The following is an 18,657-nucleotide window of genomic DNA, read 5'->3' as shown; positions in this document are numbered from 1 at the left end:
GTTGGGGGGTGACATTGGGCTACAAAACGCCCTGCGCGCGGCGGGAGCAATGGCGGCCGTCGTCAGACGAGGCTGACGCTGGCGGCGGCGGAGAGGGAGAGAGAGAGAGTGACAGAGAGCGGACGACGACGAGGGGGCGATGGCGAGCGAGCGGACCGACAGCCTGGAGGGGTGGGTCGCCGTCAAGGACGACCTGTTCGACGAGGCCGAGAAGTTCCGCCTGGGCTTCCTGGCCGCCTGGAACGAGGCGGAAGGCAAGTTCGCGGTGACCTGCCACAACCGGACCCTCCAGCGGCAGAGGGACGCACCCGAGCCCGAGGCTCGGGCCCAGACCAGCTGGGCCGGGCTCTACACGCCGCTGGACCTGCGCAACCTGCACCGGCACTGGGTGGCCGTCAGCGGCGGGGCCCTGGAGCCCTGCTTCCCGGCTCTGCCCGAGCTGAGGCCCCGAGGCCTGTGGGGCCTGCTCTTCCCCGGGCGGCCGCTGCCCGAGGAGGCGGCGGAGGCGGCGGAGGCGGGCGGCCCGGGCCCGGCCGCCGGCCTGGAGGGGGTCTGCCGCCGGCTGGAGCTGTACCTGGGCGCCGCCGTCGACCTGTGCGGCCGGAAGGTCGTCCTCGACTCGCTCTTCTCCTCGGCCGACGCCGACCACGACGAGTACTTCGAGAACCTGCACGAGTTCCGCAAGAGGGGCCTCGAGGGGCAAGTGGCCCGGGGCCGGGACAGCCTGAGGAGGGTGAGCCCCGGGGCTGGGTACCCGGGCGTGTGGTTGCTGGGTGCGCCCTGGGGGGGGTGTGGGGGGTGGGGGCGGGTGGGGAGCAGTGGGGGCTGTGTGGGGGGTGGGGGGCTGGGGGGACAGGGGGGGTGGGGAATATACGATGCCAGTGGCTTTGGGGGTACGCTCGACCGGGCGGGTGCGCTACCTCAAAAAAAAGCGCGAGGGTCTGCGCCCCCACCCACCCGGACGCCTCCCCCCACCCACCCGGACGCCTCCCCCCACCCACCCGGACGCCTCCCCCCACCCACCCGGACGCCTCCCCCCCACCCACCCGGACGCCTCCCCCCACCCACCCGGACGCCTCCCCCCACCCACCCGGACGCCTCCCCCCACCCACCCGGACGCCTCTCCCCCACCCACCCGGACGCCTCCCCGAAGCGCTTCTGCGCAACACACCCCCCGCGCCGAGCGCCCGGGTGGAAGGCGGCGGCCGATCTGCGCGCGGCAGCGTCCCCGCGAACCGCCGGGGGATCGAAGTGAGCGATTCTGTTGTTGTTACGTAAGAACCTAAGAATTAGGAGCAGGAGTCGGCCATTCGGCCCCTCGTGCCTGTGCTCCACCATTCAATAAGATCATGGCTGATCTTCTCCCCTCACTCTGATTACCTGCCCTATCCCCATGTCCCCTAATCCCTCTATTTTTCAAGAATCTATCAGTCTCAGCCTTGAAAATGTTCAAGGACTGACATCTACAGCCCTCTGGGGGAGTGAATTCCATAAGTTCACTGCCCTCTGAGTGAAGAAATGTTTCCTCAACTCTGCTCTAAAAGGCTGACCCTTAATTTTCAGACTGTGACCCCTGGTTATAGATTCTCCCACCGGGGAAACAGACCCTCAGTGTCTACTTTATCCGCCCTTTAAAAATCTTATGTTTCAATAAGATCTCCCCTAATTCTTCTGTACTCTTGAGATTACAGCCCCAGTTTATTCAGCCTCTCCTCATAGGTCAGTCCCCTCATCCCAGGAACTAACCGAGTGAATCTACACTGCACCCCCTCGAGGGCGAGTATGTCCCTTTTTAAATAAGGAGACCAAAACTGCACACAATACTCTCGGTGCGGTCTCACCAAAGCCCTATACAGTTGCAGCAAGACTTCCCTACTCTTATATTCTAAATATTATCTTTCGAAATGAACGCTAACTGCTGTTCGCCTTCTTAGTTGCTGCTGCACCTGCAAATTAACTTTTTGGGACTGGTGTACAAGGACACCCAAATCCCTTTGAATACTAACTCTATCTAACTTCTCCCCTTCCAGAAAATAATCTGTTCTTTTATTCTTGCTACCAAGGTGAATAATGTCACACTTGCTAACATTGAATTCCATCTGCCACCTACTTGCCCACTCCCCGAGCCTATCTATATCTTGTTGCAATCTTTTTGCATCATCCTGAGAGCTCACTCTGCTGCCGAGTTTAATAATCCTTGCATTTGATATAGCGCTTTTCACGTCGTTTAGTATCGTCCGCGAATTTAGACACATTACATTCAATGTCCTCGTCCAGATCATTGATGTAAATGGTAAATAGCTGAGGCCGAGGCACTGATCTTTGTGGCACTCCACTGGTCACCTCCTGCCAATTCGAGAATGATCCATTTATCACTACTCTCTGCCTTCTACCCGATAGCCACTCTTCTATCCGTGTTAATATTTTCCCATTAATCCCGTGGGCCTTGATCTTGAGTAACAGCCTCTTGTGTGGCACCTTGTCAAATGCCTTCCTAAAATCCAAATATGCCACATCTACTGGTTCCCCCTTATCCAACCTGCAGATACATCCTCAAAAAATCTAAAAGGTTAGTCAAGCATGACTTCGCTTTTGTAAAGCCATGTTGACTCTGCCTAATCTTTTTATGGTCTTCCAGGTATCCCATAACTACGTCTTTTATTAAGGACTCAAGAATTTTCCTTCTATGCCTTTTATGCGTTGCCCCTGACGGGTCGCGAGGGTCCAGTTTTGGGGTTGGTGCTTTTCCAGACTCTTCGGAAAAGCTCGTCAGAGGGGAAGAAAGAAAAAAACTCGTAGGTTTCAGTTCAAAAAAAAATTTAAAATTGGCTGTTTGAATTTGAGGCGGGTAGAGAACATCCAGCACAAACTAAACTATTAGCCCACACTGGTAGCCAACCTGCTACACGTGCTTTTTTTTTTTTTTGCAAATGTGTTTTTAAAATCGTGCCCTTTAGAAAAAAAAAGTGAAAATAGGGATATTTACAAGAGGGTTTTATGTTAGTGCAGTATTTACCCAGGGATTTTTGTATGCAGATATTGATGGAGTCAGTAATCGTTGATTAAGGCATTTTTGATTCCGACCGGCGATTAATTCAGTGATCCAGGGACCCGTTGTTAGCAAGAAACCCTCGCTCGGCAAACGCGTCCCTTTGCGATGCACGCAATGGAGCACTTGAGTTGCATGGCATTCAGAAACATGCAGCGCTTAAAATGAAAGCTTTTTAACAGTGCCGCAGGCATGTGTCCGGATGCGGGATAAGGCATTGCAAGAGCCTTGAATATTGTCCAAGGTGGGTGTTGAGGAGACTTGAATTTTATAATGCAGACTGCCTGACAGATTGACAGTTGAGGCAAAAACATGTCTTTGTTAGGGTCAGTGCTAGGAGTGAGCTATGATTGTATCCTACAGTGGTGTTTCCATCTTATCCCTCATGTTGTTATAACTCTGAGCCTTTAGTTATCATGTTATTTCTAGCTCGAACAAACCCTGTACCACGAGTTGTTAAGAGGTCAGGCCTCTGACAGAGTTGTGTTGGAAGTGTCTTTTGGGGCGGTCCACAGAGCAGCTGATGTATTTGTACAGTATTTCAGCGGCTGAAGGGTTCAAGAATGCCGCAGGAATTATTTGTTTTTATGAAGCAGTGAAATTACAAAGTGTTGCCCTTTAACGGTAAAGAGATCTCCCTTCACCAGAAAGTTGCTGACCAGCGTTCTAAATGCTGTACTGTGTGATGGAGAACGTACGTGACAGCTCAAGTGTGTGCCTGGCCGTCTTGTGATGTGAAATCGTAAGCTACCAAAATGCAACACGTGGGGTCAGTTGCTCTGCTGAGATTACTTGCTGTGCGATGGAAATACGATCAGTGAAAATTTCTTGCCATATTTGAGTCCTAGTTCTACTTTGGCTGTCATGTGAATCAGTCAGCCAGCTATATTTACTGATTATAGAGTGTGTTTGGACTGGAAGTTTATGTGCTACATATAATGGGGTGGCGGGGGGTGGGAGAGAACTGGACTGAATAGTCGGATTTAAAAAAAAGAGTCTTTGGCCACTATACTCCGCTCAGCCCACGTGAAAAGTGGTGTTTAAGTGTGAGTTGTTTTGGAGCATGTAGTGAGATTGTATCATATTAATACATCTGATTAGATTTTTGCCTGGACATGTCGATGTTGAATTAAAATCATGAGGGCAGACATCCCAACTATTGGAATTAAAGAGTCCTTGGGTGCAAATTCTGTCATGTTACAATTCTTGAGTTTTTACTGTGATGCCAAGCCATTGTTGTGCTTTAGTCCATGAATTTTGGGAGCAAGTAGTTTATTAAGTAAAATATACTTTATTGTTGCGACAGAAAATCTCACTGATGGATTCTATTTCTTAATCCTTCCAGGTCCTTCACCAGCATAACACTGCTAAAGACATGGTGACTCTCAGAAGGATATATCAAGAAGAAGATGACGCTTACCAGGAGCTGGTGACTGTGGCGATGCAGTATTACCAGTACTTACTGCAACCGTTCCGGGACATGCGGGAGTTTGCTCTACTGTACAAACAGGAAATCTTGGTAATCCGCTCAAAACATCGACAGAGCGTATTTTGTTTATAATGTGAATCCCACCCCGTCCAGGCTGATGGGCTGAAAGTCTCCTCTCTCTCTAAATCCCACATAAAGGCACTGAGGGCAATGCGTTCAGAAAGTTGACACTTCCAGGTGACTCAACTGTATTGTGTAATGCTTTGCTCTTGTCACAAGATGGCAAACCTGACTAAACTACAGTTATGCTGTAACTCCAAGTAATAGAATTTGCTATGCAGCCGATCTGTTACTGGGTCTCTTGGGCAGAATTACAATCTTCAACTTTCTGCATCTTATTAAGTCAGTGTAATTGGGTTTGGAGAAATGCTATGTTGCATTTATATTCATTTATGAGCATCTCTAACTAACTCATTTCTTGATAGTCCTGTAATTGCACACTTGGTAATACTGTGATTACAATTCTCAAATCATGCCTTTTAATTTCTAAATCAAGAGTTTCACTGAGCCACAAGCTCGCTGAGAATCTAGTTATATTGGTTTTACCAGCTCTGCAGGACCTAACATTAAACGGGACACCTGTGAGTGGTTTTGTAATGTGACTTGAGCACTGTGGTTTTGTGATGTCCTTTGAAATCCTTTATTAGCGATGTTGCCCCGGAATGGTTCCCACGCACTGTATATTAGTTTAGATGTATTCAACTGCTCAGTTATAATCTTCTTCAATGTGCAAGAATGTTTTAATGCAATGGAAACTGCTCCACCCAGTGGCAAGGAGTGACAGAGAAAATGTCTTCCCATCAGCTCTGATCCAGGCGTACTGTATATGCTTCCCTTCTCTTCCCTAACCAGAAACAAGGCCACCATATTCCAACTAGATTATGACCTCCCCTTATTAGTTCCCTATCATCTTTGACAGTGATTCAATCGTTGCAACACCTGAACAGTTTAGAAAAATGGTCTAAAGGAATGTGCAGTGCTGATTGATCAGGATGCTGTTGCTTTATCGTAACTGAAGGGCAGCTAACTCCTGCTTTCCTTTGCAGAAATCTTTAGAGTTCGACGACTTGGGTCCCAAGAGGATAGAAAGCCTGCAGAGAAAGGCAGCACAGTGGTCCAAGCAGGTGAAGGAGGCAGTCTGCTCCATCCAGGATATAACAGTGGATTACTTTAAAGAAACCGTCAAAGCACTGACAGGTAAAACCCAGTGGGGAGTATCTCTGGGTCGAACAGAATGCTCTCCCTCTAGTGAGATGGAGCATTGTTCCCCAAGCAGGAATGGATTGTTAACCGCTGGGTGGTTTATACAGCGACTTAATGAGTAACGATCAATGGTGAACATTTCTACTCCGGCTCTGGTAGTACCCTGGCATTTCTGTTTAACGCCCTGTGTTTCCCTTGTAGCCATGCAGAAACAGATGGAGCAAGATCGCAAGCGCTTTGGCAAAGCTGCCTGGGCTGCTGTGGTCCCCAGACTGGAGAAACTGAAGTTTATGCTCGTGAAGGAAACACTGCAGTACATGAGAGCGAAGGAACTCTGCCTTAACCGCGAGAAAGGAGGGATTCGGAGCAAGGTAACGTTTTAAAAAAAAGGATACTTTTAATTCTTGCTACACAGGCCAGGAAGTAAAGCCTCAGCGTCTGCCTCCACTTCCCATATATAATAATAATCATATATAATATAATAATCCTTGCATTTGATATAGCGTTGTATCACGTCTTCAAGACAACTCAAAGCGCTTCACAAAATATACTGTAAAGTGAATTGACTGTGCATTAGCTATGATTGATGTGTACACTGGGAATTTCAGCAGTTATTTTGTCAGGGATGTTGCTTCTGATTTGGTTTACGTTCCAGTAAAGGTTGCATGCTTATTCCCTTTCTTTTAAGGTTTAAGAAATCTTACTGTTATTCTAGATGGAGTGCCTTGACCAGGTGGAAACCACTGAGGCAGTGGACATGTTAGAGATGCGATATTACCAGACGCAGTTGGAGTTGTATGGTGTACAGTTGGAAGTGTTGAAGTTTGAGGACCAGCTTCTTGTCGTGCAACTGGACACCATTCGGCGACAGATCAATGGTGAGCCAAGTCTGTCCACGATCATTCCCTTACAGCCTCTGCACTGAGGTCTTTGTTCATTCGTCTAGGAGTAGCTCACTGTATGGTAATGGAATGAGAACCATGAGAATGGTAAAGACCTATCCCTGAGGAAAGTCCATGGAGATCAGGCACTCCCATGCGAGCCCTGGTGAGATTGAATTCCCAAGTCCCGGCGCTTTGGGACGTTATCCCAACGGGAAAGGCGCTTTACAAATCTAATTTGTTGTCGAATTCCACGCGTGGCCTGGATTACAGTAACCCAATTATTTAAAGCCGTGTGTACTGTAGAATTCCGAAACGTTAGAAAAAAAATGATCTGTAGGCGTTGTTTTTTTTACTCCTTAATTCTTTATTGTTCATTTCCAGAAAAAGAGGACGAGGTGGTTTATTACGACACGTACGAGGACCCTGAGGAGCTGCAGGTCACTGGTGGTTTGGGGCTGTCACACGACACTCGCTCAAATGAAATTAAGAAGCTGCAGCTCAAGACTCACCAGCTGGAGGTCAAACGAGGCCGCATCTGTGCAAGACGATCCTATCTGAGAAACAAGCGGGTAATTCTGCCCTCTACACTGCAATGGTTTCTGGCTGTGAAACATAGATTTAGCATTTCACAAAGTGTAGCGTAAGAGCCTTCTCACTTCCTGAGGGGCAACGAGGAGAGAAAGCTTGCCCCGAGTCCCACTGATTGTGCTTCAGGAGGTGTGGAAGTGGGACCCGGGAAAACCACAATGAAATTATTCAACATAAATGGTACAAGACTTTGCGTGAGGTGCTGATCAGTAGCTGGAGCTGGCAAAGTGTCAAACAGCAAATCTGTGCTACTTCGAAAGATGAGGACAACTTAGCACTGAGTTTGAAGTATTTATTGTGCTTTTCTCTCCCATTCATGCACTTGTAGATTAGACCCTTGTGCTTATAAGTGTCTACACAGGGTTTATCGCAGTTGTTGCTGCTGTGGTGAACGACTAACTAAGCGTTAACACCACATAAATCCGGCGAGGCTGATGAGGAAGTAATTTTGCACTCTCTGGGTTGCTCCTGGATATGATGCCTTCCAGCTAACCTTGATTATGTAACACACCAATGAGAAGAATTCCAGTATCACCTCTGCTCCTTTTCATGGTCCATCAATTATGTAATAAACATCATATGTATCCATTTGAACATATGGAAGCTATTAGCCCAACCTGCATTCTGGACCCCAGTGATCTCTTTTGGGGGGGCGGTGGTGGGGAGAGTACTCTGGGAGAATAAGTGAAGAGTGAGGGTTTGGGTTGAAGAATAGATGAGATGCTTTATGTCTATGTGAAGAATGGAGACTTATCTGGATGCAGTCCTGTTTGCCCAGAGCACAGCCTGGCAAATTGGTCCAAAAAATACAGTTGGTGCTTTATTGATCTGTCAGCAGATCTTTCCAGGGTGTCTATTACAAATCAGCTGTTACGAGTAAACACATGAAAAGGGCAGGGCATGACTTGCCCTTTATTCATTGCTTAGATGTGCTGATCTTCGCTTACTCTGAACAATCTAACTGGAAATCTTACAGTCCATTACACCTCACTCCAAAAAAGTGGCATGGTACAGCCATTATTTAATTCCGCTCCTTCTCCCACAAGAATTAACTGTAGCTTCTTGTTAAACAGGATCAGTGCGAGGAGTCTCAGAAACTGAAAGAGCAACAACATCAAATGAACCAAGCAAACTACCACCAGCACCACAGTATTCAGCTGGTAAGCAATCGCTAGTCACAGTTAGCAAGGGGAGCAAGTGAGACCTGTTTGCCCAGGGTCCATTAAAAGGTTATCTTTTTGCCTTTGCCTAGAAACGAGATGAGAAGAAAGAGGAAAATAAAAAGAAGAGGGAATTTGTCAACCAGGAGCGCCAGAAGACCTTGGAGAGGCTGCGAATGTTCAAGCAGGTGATGGCCATTTTATAATAATAATAAATCTCGGTGGGTTTCAGTGCTCAGAGGCTATGGTGGAAACATAATAGTTTCTCGACTTAGGGTTGCTGCTTGTACTTTGCTTCTCTGAAGGTTCCCCAGTGAGTTCTCAAGCTTTGGAGGGAAAGTATTCCTTATCTTTTTCTTTGTCTTGACTTTGCAAACTGTACGTAATTGGCTGTCACGTTTCGCTCCCAAAATACAGTCAATCCACGTTACAGTATACTCTATGAAGTGCTTTGAGATGTCTCATTGACATGATAAGGCACAATATCAAATGCAACAATTATTATTATGAATGAATGAAGCATCTGTTAGCATTAACTGTACCATTTCGCTTTGTTATTGACTTTCGCGGTTCTGGTATTGATTTTGTTTTCGTTTATTCTAGAAATCATCTGGGCACGTTGTCTTTAAACCTCCTCGTTGCCAGAGTCTCAGCGTGCAAAAGCAAGACGTGTCTTCCACTGAGAACTACTGGGTGTCCGAGCCGTCAGAGCAACCGTTGTCCATCATTGATTATTCTCCCGCACAACCTCACCACCAAAAGCCAGCCAGAACCAAGGCTTCAAAGAAAAACTCTAAAGATCCCAATGAATTCTCAGTCCAGATCTCTCTCCCAGCAACTGCTACCACCTGTCCAGGCCTGACTGCAAACCAAGTGGCTCCTGTAGCAATACCTCCCCCTCCTCCTCCGCCTCCCCCTCCCCCACCGCCTTTGCCTCTGCCTCGCACAATTCTGGACAAGAAGATCAGTACAGCAGACAATGATCAACCTCAACCCCTGATCTCAGTCGAAAAATCCCCAAAAGCAAATCTAGGTAAACGGAATGTGAACTGTTTATGTAGGGACCATGTATTTGGGTAGTGCTCCGCCACTGTCAAGCGTTCTGTCACACCACCCTGCGTGAAGGGCGCTGGATAAATACAAATAGTTGTTGTAGCACAGCCCTATCCAATATGACTTTGACTTGCAAAGTCGGTTGACACTAATTGGTAAGCCTTCCAGGCTGTTCAACCAACTATAATCTGTGTGTAGCTCCTCAAAGCTACTCGAGGTTGTGTGTGTGTAATCTCATTAGTTATGATCTATAATCATCTAAAGCTTGAGGAGGATGTAAAGAGGAAACTTGGCCTGTTTGGTGTTTTGCATACTGCTTTAATGCAGGATTTTACAAGTTGCTGCTCTGAGACATGTGCAAGTGTAGTATGACTTCAACCTGGCTCTCACTGCTGACGGGCTCTTCACTTCAAAGTACTCTGCGAATGTATTGTACAGAGTAACAGTGGTGCGGTTTGAATCGAGTACCAAAAGCACAAAGTGTTGTGTGTCTAGCAGCATTTACTTTAAGCCCTTTTTTTGTTTCTCTCCTGACATTGTACATGTTTTACTACAGTACCACAATAGTCGAGGGTGTGTTTTTTTTCAACCGGTTTTATTCGGATGAAATCCCTAATTGTCCAGCGCCTTGGGACATCCTCCCGACGTGAAAGCCGCTGTAGAAATGTAATTTGTTGTTGTTGAAATGTAACACGGTCTCTTTAAACAGCAGAATCTCTCTCTCTCTCTCGACAGGATCGATGGACGCTGTCTTGGCTTCTTTGAAATGCGGCCAAAGTTTACTTAAAAAAGTGGATCTGTCGCAGCAGCCAGCCTTGGACAAACCCAAAGATATGAGGGATAACTTGCTGACCGCTATTCGTCAAGGGGTCCAATTGCGGAAGGTCAAGTTGGACCCCAACCAGCGCTCGTGCAGCAATCCAGCCAACGATCTGGAGCGCAGCATCAAGGCAGCTATGGCACGGATGAAGAAAGTGTCTCCTGATTCAGACAGCGAGGAGCAAGATGAGTATCGGACTGGCGAGTGGGACAGCTGACCCCACGCTCCACTGCCCCCGAACACTATCTGGAACATACTCCGAGGTTTTCCAGGACCTGTTCTTATTTTTTTCCCCTTTAGAATCTGATTCAGTTGAAAAGGGGAACTCTCTCCTGGAAGGAAAATATGACCAGTTTAAAACAGTGGCCAGATCTTCTGCCTTGTGATCTCACCGTGCACTAAAGAACGTTGCGTTGGTTTTAGTTGTAGGATAAAGACTTTATTTTTTTAAAACAGGCCACAAGAGGAGCGTGTCCGTACATATTGTGTGCACACAGGTAGCGCTGTGCAGTGCACAATGAAATAAAACCGTATTGTGGCAGTTCAAATCATGTGATACAATAGCGTACTGATTTGATCATGGGTTTGACTCCTGCTGCTAGGAAACAGATCTTGCCAAAGTCTGAACAGGCTTCGTCTGCCTCCTCTTATCCCTTTCATCTCCCCATCCTACCTTGAAAACTGCGCGCCTATGCATGTATGTATACGTGCGTGCAGTTTGCTTGATCTGGTGATTCCAATGAACGCTGCACTATATTGAAGGATGGTGTCCTGACCATTATTGCTCCTTCATCCAAGATCACCCCTGACAAAAACAGTTGTCCATCTCACGACAACAACAACAAAGTGACATTTGTAATGCACCTTTCACGTCGGGAGGACGTTCCAAGGCTGGACAGACAGAGTTACGGACCCAAGTTACGTGTTTGCTAACAAAACGACAGTCACTGCACTTCAGATTAATGTTTAAGTAAAGCTCACTGTAGCAACTTGTTTATTATTATTAATGAATAAAAATTAGACTCTTTGTTCCTCAGAGTATGACTTTTCTGAAGGACCGGTTGCATAAATGAAGTAAAAGAAGCCTTAAGATCTCTACAGCACCTCAGAGACAGCGTAGAATCAATCGGATACGTAGAATGTCTCGTATAAAAGATGAGCAAGTGAAAATTCACACATCGTGATGAATATGTAAACGGTTGTGTTGGGTGCAGAGGTTTTGCCTTGGCCTGAAGCTTTCCTCCCTCCCACATGTGAGGCAGGGGCTTGTGTTAATGATGCAGTGTTGAGACTCGGAGCAGCTACTGCTTTTAGGCAAGCTTCTGGGAAACTGCTCACAATTGCAAACTCTCTCTTTTATTTGCACAACCTTCTAAGTGAAATTGACAGACAATAACAACAAATTACGTTTGCATATCGCTTTCACGGCGAGAGGATGTCGTATTTTTCTGCGAGATTGATTTTCATTGCGTTCTAACACTTTAAAGTTAATCGCCAAGGAGTTACGGGCTCGATTTCCAAGGGCTATGCTGATGCCTGAAATGCTATGAATGGCAATAAAATATTCTGAGCATTATTGTAATATATATATACATTTGTCTATCTTTTTGTGAATCAATAATCTTGTAACGGGATTGGTGTTTTGCTAAATCTCTGAAGGAGTGAATATGGACATTAAAGTATATTTTATTTATTTTAAAACTCCAGCCTGTTGATAAAACTTCTGTGCTTTCTTTGCTGGCATCCACAGTTCTCCCCCACCCACACTCACACACACAAAACTGATGACTCGGCTGCTGGCGTTTCCAGTATTACCATTTATTGTCAGTTGTTGTACTTGACCTGCCGTTTATAGGGAATTATCGTCTTCCTATCTAACTTTGTAGGCTCCAGACAGCATCTAATATTTCATGGGGTGTTACAAAATATAGGGACAGACAGTTAGTCTCTCTAGCATTGGATTACTGAGGAGTTAGAGCTCATGATGCTGTTACAGTTGCCCTGTTCCTCATTAGGAGCGACAGGCTGGCTCAGCGGTAGCCTCGGAGTCAGAAGGTTGTGGGTTCAAGCTCCACATCGGGATTTGAAATCAAGTAGCTGACACTCCAGTGTGGTTCTGGGATGATGTCAGGTTGTCGGAGGTGCCATCCTTCAGGTGAGACGTTAAATCGAGGTCCCATCTGCCTGTTCAGGTGGACATTAAAGATCCCACGGCACGATTTGAAATCGCCCAAATAAAATTGGTCACTCACTCCATGGCTGTTTGTGAGACATCGCCGTGTGCAAACTGGCTGCCGTGTTCGACCACAAAATATACAGTCAATCCACTTTACAGTATATCCTGTGAGACATCTTGACGACGTGATAAGGTGCAATATCAAATGCAAGTATTATTATTAATTCCAATCTCCGGACTCGTGGTCTATGTATAAAGTGTTTTAGTCTGTACTTGAGCATCTATCAGTCTCTCCGGATGAGTTGCCCTTTGTAGTGTCCGCCTGCCCATCGCACACAACGGATTGGGTGTATCTGGAGCTAATGCCTTCTTTGCATGTCTCATAGCGTTCTGCTCAGCGCTGTGTTTGAGCTGGGGGAGTATGTGTGCAGGGATGTACCTAACAGTTGAGATGGGTTCAGGTTGTGCTGTTGTTGCAGAAGCTAATCTTGTCTGGCCGGTCTGATTAGTACAGCGGTCATGTCAAGGGAATGCATTGTATTCTTTTGTACCAAGAGCCAACTTTTATTTAATGTTCGCGCAAACATCCGCCATTCCTTGTTCACTCGCCCCTTCCCTCATATTCAGCAGCATGTGAAATTTAAAGGGTGGGTGGGGCAGCGGGAAGAGTCACTTGAACGAAAGATAAAACAACCATCTCAGAAGAAGGATTGAACGTCAAAACGCCCTCTGAGCACAAGAACAACATTGGCAGAGGACTGAACAGGTTGTATAATGAATAATAATAATCCTTACATTTGCATTTGTCTGACAGCATCCTTCTACTTGGAATGAGTACATAAGAAGAGCAACTACAGAAATTAAATGATCATGTTAAGATGGGACAAGCCTAGAGCCTATGTTGTTCTGTTGGTGTGCAAGGTAAGTGCACAGCTTATCATATATATTTATATACTAATAAAACAACAATGTATGCCTGCGCTTCAAGAAGGATCTCAATAACTGATTGACGAAGAGACGTGATTTATATCTCATTGGAAAGGTCTTGCACCTGGGAGTGACATGGACATGATTATTTTCCGGTATCTCCTATCGTTCATGAGTTATTTTCAATTTTGCATTTTTCACTCCAGTTACACCTGGTGGCTGCCAAGTCAAAGTAGCGCTGTGGCATTGTGCGTCACAGAGCACCTACGTATGTCCGCGCACACTGCAGTTACACCTGGTGGCCGGGCCGGCTAACCGTGGCACTGTGGCATCCTGCGTCACAGAGCACGCACGCAGCCAACTGGCGGGAACTAAATAAAGAACACAGACGAAGCTACGCCACAGCAACAACAACAAAATTAAATTTCTAAAGCACTGAGTCCTCCCAGATGAGTATAGATAAAGATGAAATGTCTGTCTGTGTGTCAATCTACATTCCATATTGGACCTTTGGTTGCAAGCGAAGCTGCAACGGGTACAGCTAGTTGGAAAATAGTTTGCCCAATCAATAGAGCTTGGCCCAGTCAATCTGGTTCAGACGATTGTCGGTTTAAGACAATTGTGGGTTTAAGACTTATGTCAAGATTTTTAGCTCCTAACTTCACGCTGATAATAGACAGGTGCCTCATTCAGAGTGGCTGTCCTTCAGATGAGACATCTAGTTGTTCGGGGGGATGTTAAAGGTGTCATGATGGTTTAAAAGGAAGCAGTATGGTGCAAAGACAGGAGAGTCGGACTTAATGGATATCTCTTACAGAGAGCTAGTACCATTACCATTATCACGTGTCAAATGGCTCATGCTATATAATTGTACCATTTATTTAGTATCTTGGCTAACGATCAATCCTCCGGATAAATTATTCATTCACCTCATGCCTCTTTATGAGACACTGCTGCGTGCAAAATGTCTTTGGAAAATCATTTATGACACAGAAAAGTAATTACTGTAAAGTGCTTTGAGACATTTTAATGTGACCAGGTGCATTAAAAATCCAAGTGCTTTTGTAAAACCAGGAATTTTACAAGTAGCCAACAATATTGCAACGCCAGTTATTCCCGCTAGAGTTCCTCAGAGAGCTATGTACACAGATGCAAAAAAACAAAATGCATTTTAGGAGTACATTTCCATTTACTTCACAGGTACAAACGCCTTCATAGTTTGCATGTTTGTTTGATAAAGGATAAAGCTGTCAAATACTTATAGTGAAAACAACCTGCTTAACATCTTCTAAAGTTAATAACTTTTATTACCCGGTAGAATTACTGAAACATTCAACATTTATTAGGTTTTATAGTATAATTCTCAACATAAAATATATCCAGTTATTGTAAATATTAATGGGGGGTTGGGTGGGGGGAATAACTTAACTCAAAGGATTAGCAAAACTTTCAGATGCATCGAGAAAGTCAGAGTCCACTTCTTTGCCCACTAATACGTTGAATCAAAGCAGCATAGATAGAAGATAGTTTCACTTTATAAAAATTCTTTGAAAAATTGTTTTGTTATAAAAAAATAGTTTGTCTTTTCCATGGCTCTGCACCTCTCCTGAAACATGGGCAACACTTCATGCCTCAGTGTCCCTCGGTGACGTGGAAAGTTACAAGGGCAAACATTACTCGTGATTACAATTGTGACATGAATTAATTCCTCCAACGGTACCTTTAACACTGGCCTGAAAGGCGATCTATAAATGCAATTTTGTTGTTGCTGTTGTTGTTTAACTCCCGTCTGTAACAGGATAGATTAAGTTAGTTTTTTTTAAAAAAAACACAATCAGGCAAGAAAATCAGAACTTCAGCAATAATCCATGAATTGGATTGCAAGGTCAAATGTTTTCAAAATACTGAACATCATATGAAAACTAAATTGGTGTCATACTTTGCCTTTAATGAGTCAGATCAGTTCAAACTATTTTGAAACACGTGGAACTAACCACATCACAGCTGACTCGTGTTCTGGGGCTTTTCTCTGTTATCTTTGTGGGGTGGGGGGGGGGGGGGGCTCTTGGGGGAGTCAAAGAGAACGCATTGTAAAAGTTTTCCTTTTTGGGGAGGGGGAAATTGAGTGGGTTGTATGAAGTCCTCGTGCTCCGTCACTGTCGAGCGCTCTGGGACGCTACCCTGCATGAGGGGCGCTAAATAAATGCAAGTTCTTGTAAATTAAAGTATACGGCCTTTCTTTTCTACGCTTTTTTTTATGCCCTCATTATAAACCTTATTACCTGCGTGTAATGTAGCTTACGCTAATTTTTAAAATGTACTCTTATTTCAACCGAAAGTCTGAATGACCAGATGTTGTGTTAAAGATTTTTTTTTAAATTGTCTTCTTGCATAATCTCATCCGTTGGAGTGCCGAGGCAACAGGCGTGTTATGCCACACGTTGGCAGTGTATCTCTCAAGATTCAGCTTCATCAACACAGAAAGTGAGTTTCCTGTTTGACTCATGCATTAAGTCCTGTATAAATAATAATAAATAACCAAGTTTCAGATTACCGACCACTCGCACCGAGTTTCTGCTTAAACTTAAATACAAATGCTCGCTTTCTTTCGACATTAAAGGGATTGGTTCTATCATCCCCACTTCTCACCAGGTGAACGTTATTTTTATTGCACCCGATATACACGTTTTTTTATATATATATATATATATCTATATATATTCCTTCCTGTCTGCTCTTTGATAGAGACTGGCTTTAGTTGAAAGAAGAATAAAGGCATTTTATAAAAATCTGAAAGCGTCCTGCGCTCAGCCAGTGTCCAGGTTGAATAGCTTGGGATTTGAAGATGTAGGTAAGGTAATTTCTCCTGGTATCCTGTGGACAAATTGGCTGCTGCATTTGCTGCCTACAAATATAGAGTCACTACACTTGACAGCAATTAGCTGTGCAGAGTTTCGAGACGTCTCAATGCTATACTCACTGAATCAAACGCAGGGATCATCATCATAGAAGCTTCAGCGTAAAACGTACTGAGCACCCAGCTTGAATTGGCGACTTTCCTCAACTAACGCAGAGCTGCTGGAGGTGTCAGAACTAACTTCTGGTGTGCCCAGGCTACTCACGTGGGCTGCCACATGCCTGTGTGCTGTGTGTAGTCGAGAGCTGTCACCAACAAGCTTCCAGGCAGTGTCTCTTCAGTTCATTTCCTGCCATATTTGCAGTGACACCTCCTGAACGGGAACTGGCCTGAGGAGGAGGGGACACTGGCTGACAGGGAGGCAAAGCATTTGAATCCCTCTCAGCCTCTGGCTGTGACGACAACAACATCAAATTACATTTACACAGCGCCTTTCACGTCAGGAGGACGTCCCGAGGTGCTGGACAGTCAGGAATTTGGACCTGAGTTGGGGGTCGGGGACCAGGAGGGTAGGGGTAGGAGGGTGACCGAAGGTGCGGTCGAAGAGGAGGGTCTTGAGAGGGGACTTGCAGGTGGCAAGGGAGGAAGCGAGGCGAAGGGACCATGGGGTGGAGTTCCAGAAGATGGGGGGCAGAGAGGATGAAGGCCCAACCACTGATGGTGGGGTGGGGTGGGCTGGGCCGGGCAGGAGACATGGAGCTGAATGGATAGGACGCTGTGAAGACGAGGACGAGGATTTTGAACACTATCCTCTATCCTGCAGTGGTAGGAGGGTAAATGGTTTGCCTCACAGCCATTCCTGTCTGTGTGAGGATAGAGGTTCCTCTGGAAAGCATACCCTGTTAGATCAGGCAAGGAAATCCAAGCAATCTGCTGTTGCTGTAGCAACCAAATCTCCCACTGATGGCAGTAGGCTGCAGGAACATTTGTCCAATACACATAATTATCTCTTAACATCTCTTCTTCCTCCACCTCCGTTCACCCTCCCACGCCAAAGGAAATGTGCATATTGTCTGCTAGACCAGAGAGAAGAGAGGAGAGCAAGTATAAAACTGGGATCATCTCTTGCACCCACCTCCACCCTTTCACTCAACAAATATTACAAGGTTCCCTCCTCCTGTAGGAGCCCTTATTAACTCTGTACTTTTTAATATGACAGCACACAGTGCGGACTTGTCTGTTTTCAACCACCTTTACCCTCAGCTCCTTCCCCCCACCACTCTCCACCCCCCCCCCCCCCCGACTGGGGCTCCCAATCAGTTGAGATGTGACATCCTTCCTGACGTGAAATGTGCTATAGACTCTAAATGTAATTTCTTGTTAGATTTGGCTGTCCTGAAATATTTTCCCCAAACCTACAGCTGGCATAAGGAGGGGAAAGGGAGATGGAATAACAACAGAACTGTCACAATTAGCCCTCAGTGGCCCTGAGCTAGTCCCTGAAAACTGCTATGTGTTTGGGAAAGCTTCTGTACGGTTGTCAGCTGTGTGAAGCACTTTCAGACATCTTCCTGATATGAAAGGTGCTACATAAAAGTAAATTGCCACTAAGAGGAGGACAGACTTTTAGCTGTTGGTAGAACCGCATTGCTATTATTTTTTCCCACCTTCGAACCAATCCCTTTGCAATTTTCTCCTCTCCTCTCCGCAGAGGAGCGAGTGGTTTAGCTTTCGCTTCACACGGCCCAATCAAGGCCGATGTCCCTGTGGTCGAAAGGATTTTGCGGGGGAGGAAGTGGCATTATATAAGTGATGAGTCTAACCCAAATCACCTTGAGTTTATCAGTAACCAAGGTAAAGAAAAAAAATGTAATTGCAAATGATGCATGTTTTCTTGGAATAGTCTAATTGGGGGTCAGGTCCCAATTAGGAGCAATTACTGGAAGAGTCGAGTCAAATCAAGCTGCGTTGGCACAAACGCTGGAATATTCTAGTTTCGTGCACTTTTACGAAATATAATACTGTACAGGAGCCCATCTCTTCCACCCTCCTCCGATGTTAAATTCAGATGCAGATACAGGGTGTATTGTGACTTGCTCGCTTAAACAGGGACCGTAGATTTACAAACAGCTCTAAAGCACACTGCCCGGGACTGTGATGGGCCGGGCTTCCAAAGTTAAGCCTTATATAAAAGAGCATCTTAATGTTGATACTTTTAAAAATAAAACATCAAATTTATTCCTTGGCAAGTAAGAAAAGACAAGTAAAAACAGACTGGAAATCTGGATGCATTTTTGCTGTGAAAGAACTTCTATTCCCCGCCCCCCCCCCCACCCACCAACACCAACTCTTCACCACTGTCTCTCTCCCCCACCCCACACCCCACTCTCCCCCACCCCACTCCCCCACTCTCCCCCCCACCCCTCCCACTTTTCGATCATTAGTTGACAC

At 45.7% G+C, this 18,657-nt stretch overlaps 1 protein-coding gene across 1 annotated transcript; it reads left to right on the top strand.

Moving 5' to 3' along the window:
- Nucleotides 1-88: 88 nt before the first annotated feature.
- LOC103189302 (WASP homolog associated with actin, golgi membranes and microtubules) lies at nucleotides 89-11,952 on the top strand. Its single transcript, XM_042342980.1, has 10 exons — nucleotides 89-733; nucleotides 4,395-4,568; nucleotides 5,585-5,735; nucleotides 5,943-6,112; nucleotides 6,457-6,619; nucleotides 7,007-7,194; nucleotides 8,287-8,373; nucleotides 8,466-8,561; nucleotides 8,977-9,406; nucleotides 10,162-11,952. The coding sequence occupies exons 1-10, from the start codon at nucleotides 140-142 to the stop codon at nucleotides 10,461-10,463; spliced, it is 2,355 nt and encodes a 784-aa protein (XP_042198914.1). The 5' UTR covers nucleotides 89-139; the 3' UTR covers nucleotides 10,464-11,952.
- Nucleotides 11,953-18,657: the final 6,705 nt, after the last annotated feature.

Source organism: Callorhinchus milii, unplaced genomic scaffold (genome assembly GCF_018977255.1).
Source record: "Callorhinchus milii isolate IMCB2004 unplaced genomic scaffold, IMCB_Cmil_1.0 Scaffold22, whole genome shotgun sequence".
NCBI classification, from domain to species: Eukaryota; Metazoa; Chordata; class Chondrichthyes; order Chimaeriformes; family Callorhinchidae; genus Callorhinchus; species Callorhinchus milii.
The sequence above is the reverse complement of the archived record's forward strand: the minus strand, read 5'-3'. Positions and strand labels throughout refer to the sequence as shown.

Bases quoted from the DNA above. Each gene is read 5' to 3' on its own strand.
- LOC103189302 (XM_042342980.1), top strand. From the start codon at position 140: ATGGCGAGCGAGCGGACCGACAGCCTGGAGGGGTGGGTCGCCGTCAAG. The intron at 734-4,394 runs GTGAGCCCCGGG...TAATCCTTCCAG, and splicing joins GCCGGGACAGCCTGAGGAGG to GTCCTTCACCAGCATAACAC. The intron at 6,113-6,456 runs GTAACGTTTTAA...CTGTTATTCTAG, and splicing joins AAGGAGGGATTCGGAGCAAG to ATGGAGTGCCTTGACCAGGT.